The following is a 17,371-nucleotide window of genomic DNA, read 5'->3' on the forward strand; positions in this document are numbered from 1 at the left end:
TATTTTTCTTATCAATTTTTTATAATAGAATATTCTTCTATAATACAATAATCTAATCATTACAATTTATTCTAATCATCATATGGAAATCTTATATGGTACAGATAATCTAATTATTACTATTATTTTTAACAATCATTTTAACTATGGAAAAATCCTATATAATACAATTGGTTGAAAGTCGAAGTCAGATTATACATAAATAATACATTACATAAATAAGAAAAAAGGATTAATTGACTCAAAGTCGGAGTCGGAGTCGGATTCGGATGTCGGATTATTTTATGATATCCGACTCCGACCCTCCTCCGACTCGGGGTTGGATTTTTTAAACGGAGTCGGATTACTTTTTTGTCGGAGTCAACTTGGATTTTTTCTTTCGAATCGGAGCGGACTAGGGTCGGATTCGGACTGAATTGCCATCCTTACATGAGCATGGTACACCCGGGTGTACCATGAGTGGACTCACTAACAATCATTATAATTGCTAAAAATATGAAAGTTTTCGATCAAATTAAAATACAAAAACGCAACCTTCTGTAAAACAGTAAACATATGATCTCTTTCAAGTTAGTCAAAAATATAGCCCATTTTTTCTAGTCATCCCCCGTGATAGTTTCTCATGACTTTAAATTCTTAATGAATAGTGATGATGCTGTTAGCGTATAAACTTCTAGTTACTATAATCGGGAGTGAATAATAGTCCTTACTATTACCAATGTGCAGTGAACTCGACTTAGTAATCAACCACCCGTATAGAAAAATATTGTCTTGTTGCTTCCTGCCCATTTGATCATGAATAAACTAATGGAGGTTAGTAAATCTATGACCACTTCAAACCTCAAAGTTCATTATCTTAACTATAAAAGAAACATCTTTAGCCATGGTAAGATCATAACATTTTACAACTCCTATCTTATCACATATTTATCAAATTTCATACTCTTGTTCACGACAATATGTCACCTAATAACATCCTCGCTTTCATCGGCTTTTTAGCCATCACTTCCTATGTTGCTTATGCTACTGATCCTAATCAACTCCAAGATTTCTGTATCGGGGTAAATGACCCTAATGCTGCAGGTAATATAACATATATCTCACTAAACTCCCATTAATTTGCTTAACTCAATGCATTCATTCAATATATTTGACAAGCAACTCACTTGTTTTTACTCTTCTTTGTGGTTCCTTGTGTTACAGTATTTGTTAATGGATTGTTTTGTAAGAATCCCATGCAAGCAAAACCAGAAGATTTTTTCCTCGAAGGGGCTCTAAAAAATCCTGGAGTCACCCGCAACAGACTTGGCTCGAATGTTACCCAAGCGACCGCAACACAACTACCAGGGCTCAATACACTCGGCGTATCACTAGTTAGGATCGACTTTGCACCAAATGGAGGACTCAATCCACCCCACACACACCCTCGTGCAACCGAGCTCTTGACCGTGATTGAAGGAACCCTTTACGTCGGGTTTGTGACCTCTAACCAAGAGTGTGGAAACCAACTCTTTGCGAAGGTGCTCAACAAGGGAGATGTTTTTGTGTTTCCACAAGGTCTAGTTCACTTCCAAATTAATATTGGTAAAATTCCGGCTATTGTGATTGCTGGATTAAGCAGCCAGAACCCAGGTACTGTCACCATTGCTAATGCTGTGTTCAGGGCTAATCCACCTATTTCTGTTGAGGTTCTGAGCAAGGCATTCCAATTGGATGACAACATGGTCAAGCATCTGCAAGCTCTGTTTTTGATTAGCCCATAATTGTTTGTTTGGTGATATAATTTGGGATTGTTATCGCATTTATACTACTTTGTTTCATCTATGTACGGGTATACAATAAGCTTTTGGGTTAGACGCAGATGATACTATCTGCTTAATGTTAAATGTTGTATGTAACGTTTATGTGTGGCTTTGATCAAATAAAAGGACGCTTCTATATGGAGCTTCACATACTAGTAGTATGATAACTTTTCCATTAAAATTATTGATTCTTTTTCTTTGGGCACAAATAATGAGACTATTGATTGTTATACATAAATGTAAATTGTGTCTTGAGGGGTAGGCCTGGGCATGGGCCTGGCCAGGCCGAGCTCCTAAGTGGCTGGCCATGCGGGGTCGGACTTGAAATTTCCAGATATTTTTCAAACCTGGCGCGGGCCAGCGGGTTCGTGCCTCATGCGAGCCTGACTCGCGTTTCATGTTACTTTTTAGGAATTGGTTATTTTAGACAAAAAAAAAAAAAAAAGAGTAGTGGCATTCGGTCCACAAACGATATAGTCAGGCTCATGCTGTGCCGAGCTAATATAATTTTTTTGAATGTGGCAGACTGACAGCCTACATAGCGGACAACGGGTCAGGTCGGACTCGTTGCTTGTAAGTCATTTTCTACAGAAGATAAGAAAAGTTAAGATGTTATCAATGTATATACTTATATCGAAAAGCTAGTTGCCTTTTTAATTCCAATAAAAAAAATGAGATTTACATCTAAACAGAAAAAATATAACCAAAACTACAGTGAAATTACGTAAAATTTTGAGTGCAATGGGTTCATAATAATTTATTACGAATGAAATGTGTTAGGAAACAGGGTGTTGTAGTTTGATTAAAGCGAAACAGAAAATCAATGGAATAATAAGGTGAGAAAACAATAAAGATGAACAAACAAAGAACACAAGGATTTACGTGGTTCAGTCAAACTTGAGCTACGTCCCCATATGGCGGATTAGAGCTTCCTTCACTATAATGGAGAAAACCAGAGAGAATAATACAAGGAGTCCTGAATTCTAGAGGCTAAAAGTGTTTCATAAGTTTTGTCAATAATAATGAACACCAGGAAGTCCTTTTATAACATAAGTAACCACATACAAACCCTAAAAGATAACTCAAAAATGTGTGGCCGCCAAGCCGCCCGATCGGGTCGGGCGACATCGGCCTAGGGGTGATAATGATAAGCCTGACAAGCTCGCGAGATGCTCGGGCTCGGCTTGGTCAAAGCTCGGCTCGAGACTTAAACGAGCCGAAACGAGCTCGGCTCGTGAACAACTCGATTATTATTTTATACTAAAAAAATATTTTATGTTAAAAAATATTTTATATTAAAAAATACTTTATATTAAAAAATTATTTATATATTAAAAAAATTATTTATATATATTTAAAATTATATTAACTATTTCTTTTAAGATATTAACTAAGGTATATAATAGAAGAAAGATAAAAAAAAAAAGGTAAAAGCAATTAAAAAGAAAAAGAAAACAAATACTAAACGAGCTCACAAACCGAGCTCGAGCCGCAAATTCTAATCACGAGCTCGAGCCGAGCCAAGCCCATAAAAAGTTAAACGAGCTCCAGCCAACCCATTGTCATTCGGACTCGGCTCGCTCGATAAGCACCCCTACATCCGCCCGATCGGGGGATCGATTTATCCCACAAAGCTGACATCTCTGACCCGATCAGGCGACGACCTCCCGACCCAATCGGGCGGGCCTGCGAAGACAATATCTGACGAATTTTTCAAGGCACACAAAACTTAACAAAATGCAGGTTCAAAGACAATTATTCAAAATGAATCAATCACGTAGATCTTGGAATCAATGGGCTTCAATCTAATTGCAAGAAATTACGCCAATAATTTTTATATCATCATTGATGTTAATCTTCACATTCCCATTCTTCAATTTCTCTGCGCCCAACGTATGAGTCTAATGTGTGATAATGTTGTCACTTTGCAAGCGAATGAGAGTTTCTCATGATCGATCTTATTATTTTGCAACCCCTACTATGTTCATACTGACCTACATAGTTACTTAGTTGCACTGATTACTTTGCAATTTCACCAAGGATCTTTCAAGTTAGCCTTTATTTTTTACCGAGATTTAATCTACACATGATTCTCCTTGCACAAAAACATGCTAATAGATGTAATGGGATGCCTTCATTTCATCTCCGTATACACAACATAGTTAAAACAAAAAAAAGAAACTCATCAAACAAAGCTACCTTACGCTCGTAAGTAATCAATAATTAGTATACAAGATACCCTCTTCAAATTGCATGTATTCTATAGAGGGTGTCAATTGTATCCAGTTTTAGCTTCACTTTTCTGTAGCAACCTTACAGTTGCAACAAGACTCACTCTTACAAGTTGATGGAATAGATGTACAAAGTGCAAAACAATGGTTTTGTAGTCCTTGACGACTACTTAAGGTGATCGACGATCATTAGTCTTGTTTGTTGTTCCCTAGCTTGTTGTGGTTAGTCGTAGCTGTGAATCGAAACCTTGGCTTGAGGACCGCCTTGAATGTAAACGAAACTCAACTCAGCACCAGCCAACAACGCTTTGAGATGAGGTGGAACTTGATAGATTTTCTTTTGACTTGTTGGCATTAGACCATATATTGGTCCAGATAGGTTGTCAATCTTCAATTTGAGATCTCTAACAGTTTTCATGGATGTGTTTTTTATGAGTACTTTGTGACGGTAATAGGTCTTTCCTTTATCATCCCATGAAGCTGTTATGGAGTGCATGAATTTAATTGAAACTTCTGCACAAAAAAGTTAAACATAGTTTCATCAATCATCAGTTAGGAAGTATGTATCTGCATAAAGTTATTAGTCGAGTGTACGTAGCAAGAATACTCACTTGGAGAGGCGTATGGAGATGCTTTTGGAGCATATGGAGTACTACTTGGGGTGCGGTAAGGTGATCTTGTTTCATATGGAGTACTTGGCGCGCCATAAGGTGTTTTTGGTGTATATGGATTACTAGAGTATGTGTTTGTGCTCCTTAACTTGGAGAATAGGCCTATAAGAGGAGCGGTACCAGACAATGTAGGCTCAGTTTGCTCGTAGTTGGATCGATCATTATCATACTCATCGTTGTTGTCTGGACCTCCTACAAGACCTCCATGCACCACATTTGGGTTTGCACTCGAACGATGATACCATTCTTCAAACCCTTGGACACACCCAACCTGAGCGTTGTGAACTGAGATAGCAGCAATGGATGCTCCTCTATGGTGCACTTGTGTAGGGTAGTTCTTTCCAAATCCTACCAAGTAACTCATGGACTTGGGATTTTTACCTAGGATGTAATCAGCCTGTAGAAAATCAATTATAGCAAAGATTAGAGCTAAGTCAAAACTTAATTAGGCAAAACATGGCTTATAAATGATAACATAGTTGAGTTACACATGTTTTATAGTCATCTTTTAACTAGTCCTTTTTGTCAATTTTTTATGACCAATTATATATGTACAATCAAATTCGACAACATGTGAGATGCGTTAATTGGTGTAATTTGGATTATTCTTTAATCAAATCTTGTTTTCTAATTGTTACAAATACAATTTTGTTGTGAAAAATTGTAAGGGAAGAAAGAAAGAAACAGAATGGAGAGGAAACCTGAGACTGAGCAAAGTTAAGGAGGTCCTGTGGTTTCATTGTTCCTTCAGGGCAGTTAACCACAGCCTTTCCTTGTGAGAGATAATCGGAGTAGACGGCGAGGAGGAACGCTGCAGAGGATGCGTATTGCATGTTGTTCCATTGTCTCACGTACACTAAGCCACCTGATTAGTTCATAGACAACAAAGTATTATTGCCCTGCATAAGCTAGTTTTCTATTGTTGTAGTAGTTCATGAATGAGCTAGTTTTGTGTGAGTGTCTCACACTATCGTGATCTCTAGGAGTCTAGGACTTAAAATGTCATTTCGAGTAAAAAAAAAAGACGACTCTGGAAATAAAAAGTCACTTTTGTATCACAGTAAGTTATTGTAAGACTGTTGTACACAAGACTTTACATGCACTATATATGAACGCTAAAGATAAGTACCAGGAGTAAGTTGAACGTCATAGTCATTGTTCTTTTGTAGGATAGAGCAAGCAAAGTAATCTGCCTTAGCTTGATACTGCTTCAATGTGGATGTATATGCTCCACCTTTACCTTCCAATAATATCTGATATCACCCAAAAAATGTCGATCTTAATCAGTGCTAAATCATTTCAATCTAACGAAATCGACGAAAAATGTCAAGGCAATTGAAGGCTAAATGAAACTACACAAAGTTGAAATTGATAAGAGAGCACACATTGATTGTATATTTGTATATACCTTAGAAAGAAGAATTTGGACACCAGCATACTTGTTATCCCAAGAAAATTCCTTAACAGCCCAACCAGTTCCACCCATGTAAGCAGCATTTTGCACCACATACTTCAAGTAGTAGTCTTTGTTGGTTGCTCTATATAGCCAAGCTGCAGACCACAGTAACTCGTCCTAATTCCACCCAAGAAAACATTAATCGTTAAATTAGGGGAATCAAATAAAATATACTTCTTCCGCTCTTAAATAAGTGAATACTTCTCTCAAAGAGCTCTCGCATAAAAAAGCGAAATGTTTCAGAACGGAGGAAGTATGAAAATTTAAAAATTATACCGACTCAATTTGAAGACATGATAAATTGTTAGTGAATTTACTTGATAGCCAGAGGATGTATAGTATTTTGCAGCATTTGTGATGGAATCATCATAAAGTCCTCTAAAAGTATTGGCAAAGTAGAAAAGCTGCACAAACATTAATAAACGAATCTCATTAGTCAACATAAGGAAGTAGTAGCCTACAACAAAATTTTGACGTTGGTGTCTTGATATCTTTATTATCCGTAATATTCCTAATAATGAGCGTTACATTATTTCCTACGTAAAACTTCCAGCATTGCTATGATTAGTAAATAATAAGGCACATACTTCCTCCGTTTTTTTATAGATGCTACATTTCCCTTAAATAGAAATGTCATAATAGATGCTACATACCATAAATGGATATCTTTTCACCATAAAAATCTTAAAATACTATTAAAAAGTTAGTGGTCCCCCACCTTCTCTTTTAAAATACTCATACTTTTTCCTTAACAAATGGTTTTTTATTCAAAAAGTGGTGGTCCCCTACTTTCTCTCTCTACATTTCTTAAAAACCCCCCACTTTCTCTATGTAGCAAGAATAAAAACACGGAGAAAGTATATGAATATGATCACCTGCTCAGCATGTTGCAAAAGGAGTTGAGAGTAGGAGGAGTTGTATGGCCGGAAAGCCAACGAGGAGGCCGCCAAGGCAGCGGCGGTTTCTCCGGCTAAATCAGAGCCAGGGTTGGAAGAGTCCAACTTATAAGCAGTTCTTGATGTTGTCATATCCTCTGCTCGCTCCCAACAAAGATGGTCAGATTCTCCATCTCCCACCTTCACATTATAACATTACTTCAATTATTACAACATATGTTACCAAAGTTTTTTTTAAGATTAGTGATTACTCAATGGACAATCGCTGTCAATCGGTCCATAACTACATAAGAAAGACTTTAAAAGGACGATGATTTTCTCATACTTGTTCCACACCAAACGACACTAATTCTTGTATGGTTCTAAAAATTTTGCAAACTCTGCTTTTTTGTAAAAAGCAATAATTTTTTAAAAAAATTTGATTGACATATCGAACATTTTAGGATTTAAAAATAATCGATATCATGGGATCAAGGATTTAGATTCACATAGAAAATTATAGTGTAATAATTATATACTAGTTAATTTTTATCAAATTAGTGAATTTGACATCCAAAAACTTTTTTTTAAGAAAACAGCATCATACCAAAAATCTTTTGTACTTCATATAAACGGAAATTTGATTTGGTCCTATCTAAATCACAATGTAATGGATTCATGATGAGATAATTAAGATCAATTGTAATATGTTGAACTCTAACGTTTAATGAATGAAAGTCTTTGTTTACCACAAAAAAAAATTAAGATCAATAAGAAAAATCATAAATCGATGGGTAGTGAATTGATCTTTTCCTAATTTCTTATGCTTTGTTTCCTTTTTGTATCTTGTTAATACATCTACACTAATATGAAAAAGCATTCTTAACCAAGAAATGATGTCACGTGACGCTTTCCCTTAGATTATTTAACTCCGTGTAATATAATCCACGTACAATAAAAAAAATATTGTATAAGATTCAACCTTGTAATAACAAAAATATCTACTAAAGTCTAGACACTGAATCAAGTGATACTTGATGTTATTATTTCAAAGCAAAACTTAATAATTGAAATATCTAATTACCTGCAACGTAACACGTGCCTAAAAACTAGTTTATATTCAAAATTATTTATTACAAATGTGAAAATCAAAGTGTTCCCATTGTTTAAAAATTAAAACCATAAGGAGTAATATAAAAAAGAAAAGATAATGCGGTCAATAATTAATATAGTTACCTGTGCCCAAAGAACATTTGGATGGGTATGGGCCTTAAGGAAATAATCAGTTCCCCATCTAATAGCCCACAATGTGTGACCCAATTGGTTAGCAGCTATTATATCCTTGTTGAAATCAACTGCGGCCCATGACAACATTGTGACTGAGTAGGCCATTGGTAGCCCAAACTTCACATGATCTCCTGCATCGTAATATCCTCCTACCAAGTCCACCTACACATATAATTTCCACACAACAATCTATTAGTCTTCAAATCATCCAATCTATATGGTTTAATACTTCATACTTCTTCTGTGTCAAAATATAGTTCCGGACTTTCTTTTTTTTTATTACAGTCTTCAAGATGTACCTTTTACTTATAATATCTTTTATTTCGTATTAGTAAAAAATATAAAAAAGTTGATATTATGAATATACACATTGAGACGAATTTAACAAGATCTCATATAAGTATGTTTTAGTCTATACATTAACGAGAATATTTGGTCAAAGTTTGTAAAATTTGACTCCTAAAATAAAAACAGTAACTATATTTTGGGATGGATGGAGTATTACGTCAAATCATGGCACGCATTCATTGACGTAATACGCCACATCTACTGACATATGAGTATATGAGGTGAGCACATCGATACATGTACTATATAAGCATTAGTGTTTGGTTAGCTATAAAGAGACAACTAACGTTGACACCAAAAGCAAATAACTAAGGACCTTTTTCTTTAACATTAGTGACCAAAATCCGGATGCACCTAATCAGATAGAAAGTTCACCAATCAAAGCTATACCATTTTACTTTACAACAAAAAACAACATACAAAATACTCAAATATTAGTTACTTTCTCTCTAACAGGAAAAAAAAAAAAAAAAAAAAAACGCAACAATTGCGTATTATTTGTGAGGTCTAATTAATGTATTGATTTGTTGCGTTTTGTCTGTTACGGAAAGAAGTATTTTCGAGTTGACCTATAGGAATTCAAAGGCTTCAATTACCCTATTCTTAACAACATCATAGACCAAACTATAACACGTAAAATTAAGTAGGTTAGACCGTTAATTAATACTTACTCCTTGAGAATACCCATCACGCATGGAAGAATCAGCACGCCACTTGATTCTATTGTTATATGGTAGTTTACCAGCTCTTTGAGCCTCAAAAAACAGCAAACTTTTATCAAGAGCACCACCATAATCGAACGCCGAAACCATAGCTATGGCTTCCATTGCTAAGAGCACAACAAACGTTACAAGGAGAATTTGTTTACGTGAGCTTAAGATAGTTTCCATGATGATCTTCCTTTTTTTGTGTTTTTTTTGTTCTAGTTATCTATCTATATATTATACCTTTGATATATAGATACCTATTTTTAACTTAGAACATTGTTTTGAGATGTTATATTGGCTAAGTTATATATGCAAGAACAATTCAATAGGAAGAAGTTAGATGAAATTAAATTAACATGTAATGTCAAACAAATAGGAGACCTAATGGTGGTAGCCTTCACGTCGTGTAACAAGAAAAATGAAAGAGAGGGGTGAGAATTTGCTCCCCACGTCTTTTTAGTGTGCATTGTCTACATGCATGTAGCGAAAGCCGAAAGTGCATAATGTGGACTTTTGTTTTTGGTAAGTTATGGCCCTCAACTTTGTATTATTTTCTCAAGTAAGACTAGGATAAGAATAAGATTTAGTTGGTTGAAATTTGAATGTGATCAAAACTTTAATTTAATGTAATTAGTTCGTCGACTGTTTGTGTTAATTGTGTACCTAATATATGAACACCTCTATCACACAATTTGTTATTTTAATCAAGTTGGTAGAAGGGCTTATGATTGGAGAAACACGTACTGGTGATTTGGTGAAGCTCATAATTTTAGGGGGTTTTGTTTTGGGTGATGGTAGTTATTATGTTAGTTGTTGGCTAATACAAGGTCACAAGTACGGATGGGCATGGGTTCAGGACCCTACCCGGATCCTGTTGGACCCGACCCTAATCTAAGGGTATGGGTCCAACTTTCTCAGACTCTAATGGTTCGGGTCCGGGTATGGGTCCAATTGAATTTTTTACGTGTCCGGGTCTTAAAATTTTGGACCCAGACCCGACTCTTAGACCCTAAACTTATTTAATATATTCATTTTAACTTTTTAAAAAAAAAACAAACTAATTTTCTAAAAGACTAAAACCTAAACTAAAACACCAAAACACACATTCTGTACTCTTATGTAAATTGTGCTTGTTTCGTTTTTTTCATTTTGTTTCGTTTTTTTTTAGTTTATATGTTTGTAAATTGTGTTTGTTTCATTTTTTTAGTTTATAAATTTGTGTTTGTTTCGTTTTTTTTTTCAATTTATATGTTTGTGTTTGTTTTATGCGAATTCTTGTGTTTGTTTCATGCGATTTTTTGTGTTTGTTTCATGCGAATTTCAGATGATTATTAATATTAATAATGCTGAAAATTTGGCAAAATAAAGAATTTAGGCTTGGATTGACAGGCTAAAGTCGTATCACCTTATCAAAAGTAATCCTAAGTCCTCTAACAAATAGTAGTCAGGGAAGTAGGGTCGAATCCACAGAGAAACAGTGTTCTTTTCCTAATTGTCAGTCAAATCTAGAGTATAGGAACGAGTGTTTGTGTGTAATTATACTAAACTAAACTATAACTAATTCAAGAATTATCAATAATAAAAAGGTCTAGGGCATAGGTTCACCAATGATCAATAATTTCGGGATGAAACACTAAAATCAACAATTAATAATGCAGTTAAACAGATTGATTCGCTCTCTCAAGTCTAAATCAAGCATAGAACGATATTAACAGGCTCTCGCAATTTATTAACACCAATTCTACCTATTGAAACTAGCCTTAATATCAAGTTTATACCTCTCGGCGCATAACCTAATATTGCAACACTATAACAATCAAATCTGGCCAAATTGGATTGAATAGACATAAAAACATTCAATAGGAATCAACATGCATCAATAAAAATCAATACTTTAACTAAACATCCCTTCCTAATTGATCATGGATCCCCCTAAACCCTAGAAATAGACTACTCAATCATAATTGGGGAAAACATATTCACAAATAAATAAGCAAACATGAATTAATACTAAAGGATTGAATAGGAATAAGAAGAGAAGAGAAATAATACCAATTGTAGAACCAATCTTGCAAAAATCAAAGCTTCTATTGAAAATTCAATGTAAATGGAGAAAAAGCAAAACTAGGGTTCTTCAATAATTGAGAGAAAAAGAAAAATAATCTTTAATGAATTAATGCCGGAAAAACAAAATAAAAAATAAGATAGGAAATAATAATATTCCCTTGAGTCTTTATACCTTTCTATTTCCTAAAACAACTAGAAAAAAAGAAGTCTACATTAAAAGATAAAGCCTTATCCGACTAGGAAACCCGGAATAATCCGCGGCCGCGGATTTTCGGGCTGCAAAACAGCGTCAACTTGCAAAGACCATATCTCCCAAACTAGAAGTCGTATCGGGGCGTGTAATATATCGTTGGAAAGCTCTTCAAGTCTAGTTTCCAACCCCACTGGAATCACGGAATTCCGATCTCTGGATAATAAGTTATGATCAAAAGAGTGCACATGACTCAATTTCCATACTTCTTTAATACGTTTCCGCTATGTTTGAGTTGCAATCCGACTTGAAGATGCCCTTTGGACTTCTCATTGACTTAGCTCCTTCCTAGATGCTTCTCATGCTTAAGCTTATCCAATAATACTCCAATTGTGTTCTCAATACCTGAAAACTATCAAAAACACCGAAAACACACACAAGAGTAATATCTTCTCAACTTAAGTACTATGTGCAATTATGGACTAATAATGCAACTAAATGATCCTAAAATGCAACCTAAATGCATCATGAAATGCCTATATTAATATGACTCATCAAACTCCCCCAAGCTAAACTGTTGCTTGTCCTCAAGCAATCAAACAATAGACACGGGAAGAAAATGATAACCTACAATATGGGACTAAAACAGGGTCAAGCACACAATCCAAAACACGAGAGATATCAATCCTACATGAACCAAGCATCGAGTATCAATGAAACAAAGCCGCATAGCACGTCATGTGACCAATCAACTCAACAATCTTACCACAGACCCTTTCCCCCAAGCTGGACTTAACAACACTTGACAGACCTCACTATAGGTATGTGAATAATACTCTCTTGTGTTTAGGGCGAAAATCAATGAACTCAACGATCTCAACCTATATATATCAACTCAGAAGAAGCAATACTCTTTAACTTTGACCTTTTGACTCACTTTCAACACGAAAAATGTAACACACAAAGATCAAGAGGACTTTCAAGGGTTGTAATGAGGCTAGGGTTAAGGGTATGGATCATATTTTGGGAAATGTGGTGGAAAAGCCAAGAAGGGGAGCAAATATCAATGTAAAACGGCCTAACAAGGCATTCATCACAACTTCATATAACACCATCATTACCACAATATCTTTCATGCATAGAACCCATATATAATCTTTTCACTTTTCTTTCAAAATATGTTCACTTTCTTTTGTTCTTTCATTTCTTTTTCTTCACTCTTTTTCATATTGCCAAAATCTCTTTGCACCACATTCAAATTTGATGATAAAGCTCATTAATAACACTTTTCTTCATCATAACCATGCATTAACTACATCCATGTAATACAGTATGACCAAAACTAACACTTGCTCCCCCAAGCTAGGCTTGAGATAATAATCAAATGAGGTTCGGGGTTGTAATATGGGTGTAAGTAGCAAGCAAGGGTCAAGAAAGCTCAGCGGGGCTAGAGACGGGAAATATGTGAACAAAAAGAACTCTGGAGCTAAAATCGTGAAATGAACGCCTCAATCATATCAAATAGTGTACACAATCAAGTATCAAGGACGTACCAGGTCAAAATCAAGATCAATACATCAACTGAGGAACTAATCACTCATGAAAGAACATAACGACACAGATTCGTCAGTTTATTAGGCACAGAAGCTCACATGGGTCAATTTTGTCTGCACAGTAAAGAAAACCAGCCAGAGAGATCAAATAGTCTTACCACATCCAATCAATCATATCACAATTATGCTATGAAGAATCATGAAACCACTGTACAACAAAGCTGTAGAGCTGTAGTAGAGATATCCACAAAATTCTCGAAGGTGTGCCAACAATAGCCCCATAGATGAAAACTATAATGAAATGAGCTATCTAAAATGCAACTATGATGCAACTAAGAAAACAGTACATTTTTTTTGGTTACACGTAAACTCCCACTCCTAATAAGCAGTACAAACCGTGCAACATCCTATGAAAGCAATGAAATCTACACTAAAAAGCCATAAAAGATAGAATATTCCTCCCCCAAGCTAAAATTTGCAGTGTCCTCACTGCATAAACTAGTTTAGAAAAAGAATCAGAACCAACCCCGACAATCATCCAACACCAAAGTCTCCCACAAACACCGCAATCCACCACAAAAACCACACACAAATCCTGACAATCCGATGAACTAACAATTCAGTCAATGTGTAAGATTCTCAGCGAGATGGGAACAAAATAATCCAAGCAGAAATGCGAGAGGAACATTAACAACAATTATAAGTGAGAAAAGATGCTTACTACCCAATGAATTGGGGAGAAGAGTCAAAATACTCAAAAATTATGTCATACTGCTTCACAAACGCGAACTTAGACTAATTTGATGCCTGCTCGAGAGAATCTACCACGTGAAGTACACGATTAATTGATGTAGGAGACTTGATTGAGAAAATCCAAATATGTGTCCAAGATTCCCAATTGAAATTGCAAAGCACATCCAAGAAGAAACCCCAATTCAATGAGAAAAGTTAGGGTTTGAAAATTATGTGAGTGGAAGAAGGGGGAAGGTGGCTTTGTGGGGGGTGGCCGGGGTGGCTCGTCGCCGCGGCGGAAACCGGTCGGTCGCCCGGTTAGGAGGCCGTCGATGAGAGACGGGTCGGGTGGTGTAGTGGCGTGAAGGTAGTGGGGTTGAGTGTGGTGAGAGGGGTGTTGAAGGGTTTTAGGGTCGCGGCTGGTCGGGTGGTCGGCGACGGTCGCCGGTGCGCGGATGCTGGTGAGAGAGGTCGAGAGGGTGGGGTGTTTGTTGGTTTTTTTTTTTGTTTGTTTTATGTTTTGGTTTGGGGTTGGGCGATGGTATTTGGACCCTCGAAATCCCGCGGGCGCGGGTTATACCCCGCGGGCTGGCAGAGTGTTTGTGATGTGGGGGGGATTGGTGCTGCGGGCGCGGGTTTTCGGATGGGGGCGCAGGCTGTACCCCGCGGGCGCGGGTTTTACCCCGCGGGCTGGCAGAACGTGGTGAGGGAGTGGTCGTGGCTGGCCGCGGGCGCGTGTTTTACCCCGCGGGCTGAGAAAAAGGGTGATAGTGGAGCCAAATTCCCGCGGGCGCATGTTGGAGCTTGTGCTTTCACCTATAGTCAAAAATTATACACCAAAACCACTAAACAACACTTGTTAGCATGGTTAGTCTAATAAAAAATGAAGCTTGAATTCAAGTGAATTCAAAAACTAAAAGAAACTACGAAAAGAAATAACTAAACTAAAAAAAAAGAAACGAATTCAAGTGAATTCAAAAACACACAAAATAAAAATAAATTGAATTCAAGTAAATTCAATATGCAAATGTTTTTGTTCTTTTCTTTTGTTTAGAGAAATGAAGAGTAAAAGAAAAAAAAAAAAAAAAAAAAAGAGTTAGAGATTCGGGTTGCCTCCCGAATAGCGCTGGTTTATGCAGGTCCCGCACGACCGTTTACCTCTACATTACACACAGATTGATCGAACCTCTTTACATGTTGGCATCCATCAAGGTCGAATTCTTCACTTTCGAGCATCTTCTCAATAGCAGCTACTCATTGCTCCATATACTGCCATCACCTGTGGAGACTCAAGACAAATACCGCCTCTAAGGGGTCTCTATAGAGAGCTTGGGGCATGTTATCATGGCAAATTACATCAACCACATCAATACTCCAACACTTTTCCTCTAGCATAGGACTTTTCAAAGCAGTGCTTAGATTAAAAGTGACCTCATCATCTCCAACAGATAGTGTAAGCTTACCATTTTTCACATCAATGACGGCACCTGCAGTGTGAAGGAATGGCCGACCCAAAATGATTGGAATTTGCCTATCTTCCTCCATATCAAGTACAACAAAGTCCACGGGAATAAAAAATTTACCTACTCTAACAGGTACATCCTCTAAAATACCTAGGGGGTATTTAACAGAACGGTCAGCCATTTGTAGAGTAATTTGGTAACTTTCAAACTTCCCAATTTCAATTTTGAGGAAACAGACAATGGCATAACACTCACACTAGCCCCCAAATCACTAAAGCTTTATCAATGAACAAACTACCAATGTGACAAGGTATAGAGAAACTACCAGGGTCTTTTAATTTTGGTGGAGATTTATTTTGTAAAATGGCACTACATTCTTCAGTAAAAGCAACTGTCTCCACCTCGTTAAAAGCCCTTTTCCTAGTCAAGATATCTTTCATAAATTTAGCATAAGCAGGCACTTGAGTAATTAATTCCGTGAAAGGAACTGTTACCTGAAGATTCTTGACGACTTCCAAAAACTTACCAAATTGCTTGTCCAGCTTACTCTTGAGGTGACGATTGGGGAAAGGAAGTTTGATAGGAGGAACCTCAATAGCAGGCTTTTTAGCTTCATTGGTCTCTTCATGTTCAGTGGCTTGCTGAGAGTTCTCCTTGTCATTTATAGCTTCAGCTGGGACCTGTTCCTCATCATTTTCACGCTCAAAGTATCATCAATAGGCATGGGTGGTCCATTGTAGTGAGAACCACTGCGGAGAGTGATGGCATTTGCCGAATCTGTAGGCTGAACGGGTTGTGCTGGAAGAGCACCTTGTTGGCGAGTGGAATTCGAAGTAGCCAATTGTGCCAACTGATTCTCCAACATCTTATTGTGAGCAAGAATGGACTCAATTTGTGCCTTATCAGCTTGTCGATCCTTTTGCATTTGTAGCATCATGTTTCTCATCTCAACCATCATTGGATCGGCAGGAGGTGCTTGTTGAGATGGATTGAAAGGTGGTCTAGAGAAACCAGGAGGGTGTTGGGGAGGTGGTTGGTAGTACTGCTGGTTCAATTGTTGTGCTTGTGGTTGTGGTGCAGGAGGATTCAGGACATTAGTACTCTTGTAAGACAAGTTAGGATGATTTCTCAATCCTGGATTGTATGTGTTGGAGTATGGGTTTGTTCGGCCGATATGCTTGAAAAGCATTAACTTGTTCGAGAGAACTCCGACACTCTTGTGCCCAATGTCCAACTATGCCAATTATCACACATAATCTCGGAGGTAGTACCCAAAGCAGCAACACTTGCAGGAGAGGAGAGCTGCATATTGTCAAGTTTTTGCTGATGGCATTCATCTGTGCAGCTAATAAGGATATAGAATCTATCTCATGCTTTCCACCCTTGTTAGCTAGTCCTCGAGGATTACCATATTGAGAGTTGTGGATAGCCATCTCCTCGATCAAATCATGAGCAGCATCAATTTCCAGTTTCATGAATCTCCATTTGCTGCAGAGTCAAGGATAAGTCTCGAGTTGTTCCCCAAACCATTGTAGAATCCTTGAACTAGGAACCATTTTTGTAGACCATGATGGGGACATTCTCTCTGAAGATCTTTAAATCTTTCCCATGCCTCATGTAAAGACTCATCAGTCCCTTGGGTGAAGTTTGTAATCTGACTACGCAACCTAGCAGTCTTCTCTGGAGGGTAGTACTTTCTGTAGAAAGCCAGAGCCAAGGTATTCCAATCAGTGATCCCAAGAGTGGCTCGATTAATCCCATTGTACCACATTTTTGCCTTGTCTCGAAGTGAAAATGGGAAAAGAATCTCCCGAATCTGATCTTGTGTCACTCCCTGCTGCTTAATGGTAGAGCAATATTGGCAGAAATCTTGATAATGAAGATTGGGGTCTTCATTAGGTCCACCACCAAATTGTTTTCTTTCGATCATGTTTAGCAATGCAGGTTTGATCTCGAAATTTACAGCTTCGATTTCAGGCATTTGATTGC

General features: G+C 37.0%; 2 protein-coding genes and 1 non-coding gene across 3 annotated transcripts; 2 read left to right on the top strand and 1 right to left on the bottom strand.

Moving 5' to 3' along the window:
- Nucleotides 1-885: 885 nt before the first annotated feature.
- LOC104902594 (germin-like protein subfamily 1 member 17) lies at nt 886-1,954 on the top strand. The gene is made up of 2 exons (XM_010690418.4): nt 886-1,083; nt 1,204-1,954. The coding sequence occupies exons 1-2, from the start codon at nt 960-962 to the stop codon at nt 1,761-1,763; spliced, it is 684 nt and encodes a 227-aa protein (XP_010688720.3). The 5' UTR covers nt 886-959; the 3' UTR covers nt 1,764-1,954.
- A 1,852-nt stretch (nt 1,955-3,806) lies between these two features.
- LOC104902595 (endoglucanase 5) lies at nt 3,807-9,674 on the bottom strand. The gene is made up of 9 exons (XM_010690419.3): nt 9,342-9,674; nt 8,272-8,484; nt 7,036-7,236; nt 6,478-6,564; nt 6,113-6,277; nt 5,834-5,957; nt 5,406-5,569; nt 4,645-5,101; nt 3,807-4,546 (listed from the first exon to the last, which is right to left on the bottom strand). Exons 1-9 carry the CDS (start codon nt 9,558-9,560, stop codon nt 4,257-4,259), a joined length of 1,920 nt encoding a protein of 639 aa, XP_010688721.2. The 5' UTR covers nt 9,561-9,674; the 3' UTR covers nt 3,807-4,256.
- Nucleotides 9,675-16,944: 7,270 nt separating this feature from the next.
- On the top strand, nt 16,945-17,051 carry LOC125493890 (small nucleolar RNA R71). The gene has a single exon (XR_007270217.1). It is a non-coding gene; the product is annotated as a small nucleolar RNA R71 (small nucleolar RNA).
- Nucleotides 17,052-17,371: the final 320 nt, after the last annotated feature.

Source organism: Beta vulgaris, chromosome 9, assembly GCF_026745355.1.
Source record: "Beta vulgaris subsp. vulgaris cultivar EL10 chromosome 9, EL10.2, whole genome shotgun sequence".
Classification (NCBI taxonomy): Eukaryota; Viridiplantae; Streptophyta; class Magnoliopsida; order Caryophyllales; family Amaranthaceae; genus Beta; species Beta vulgaris.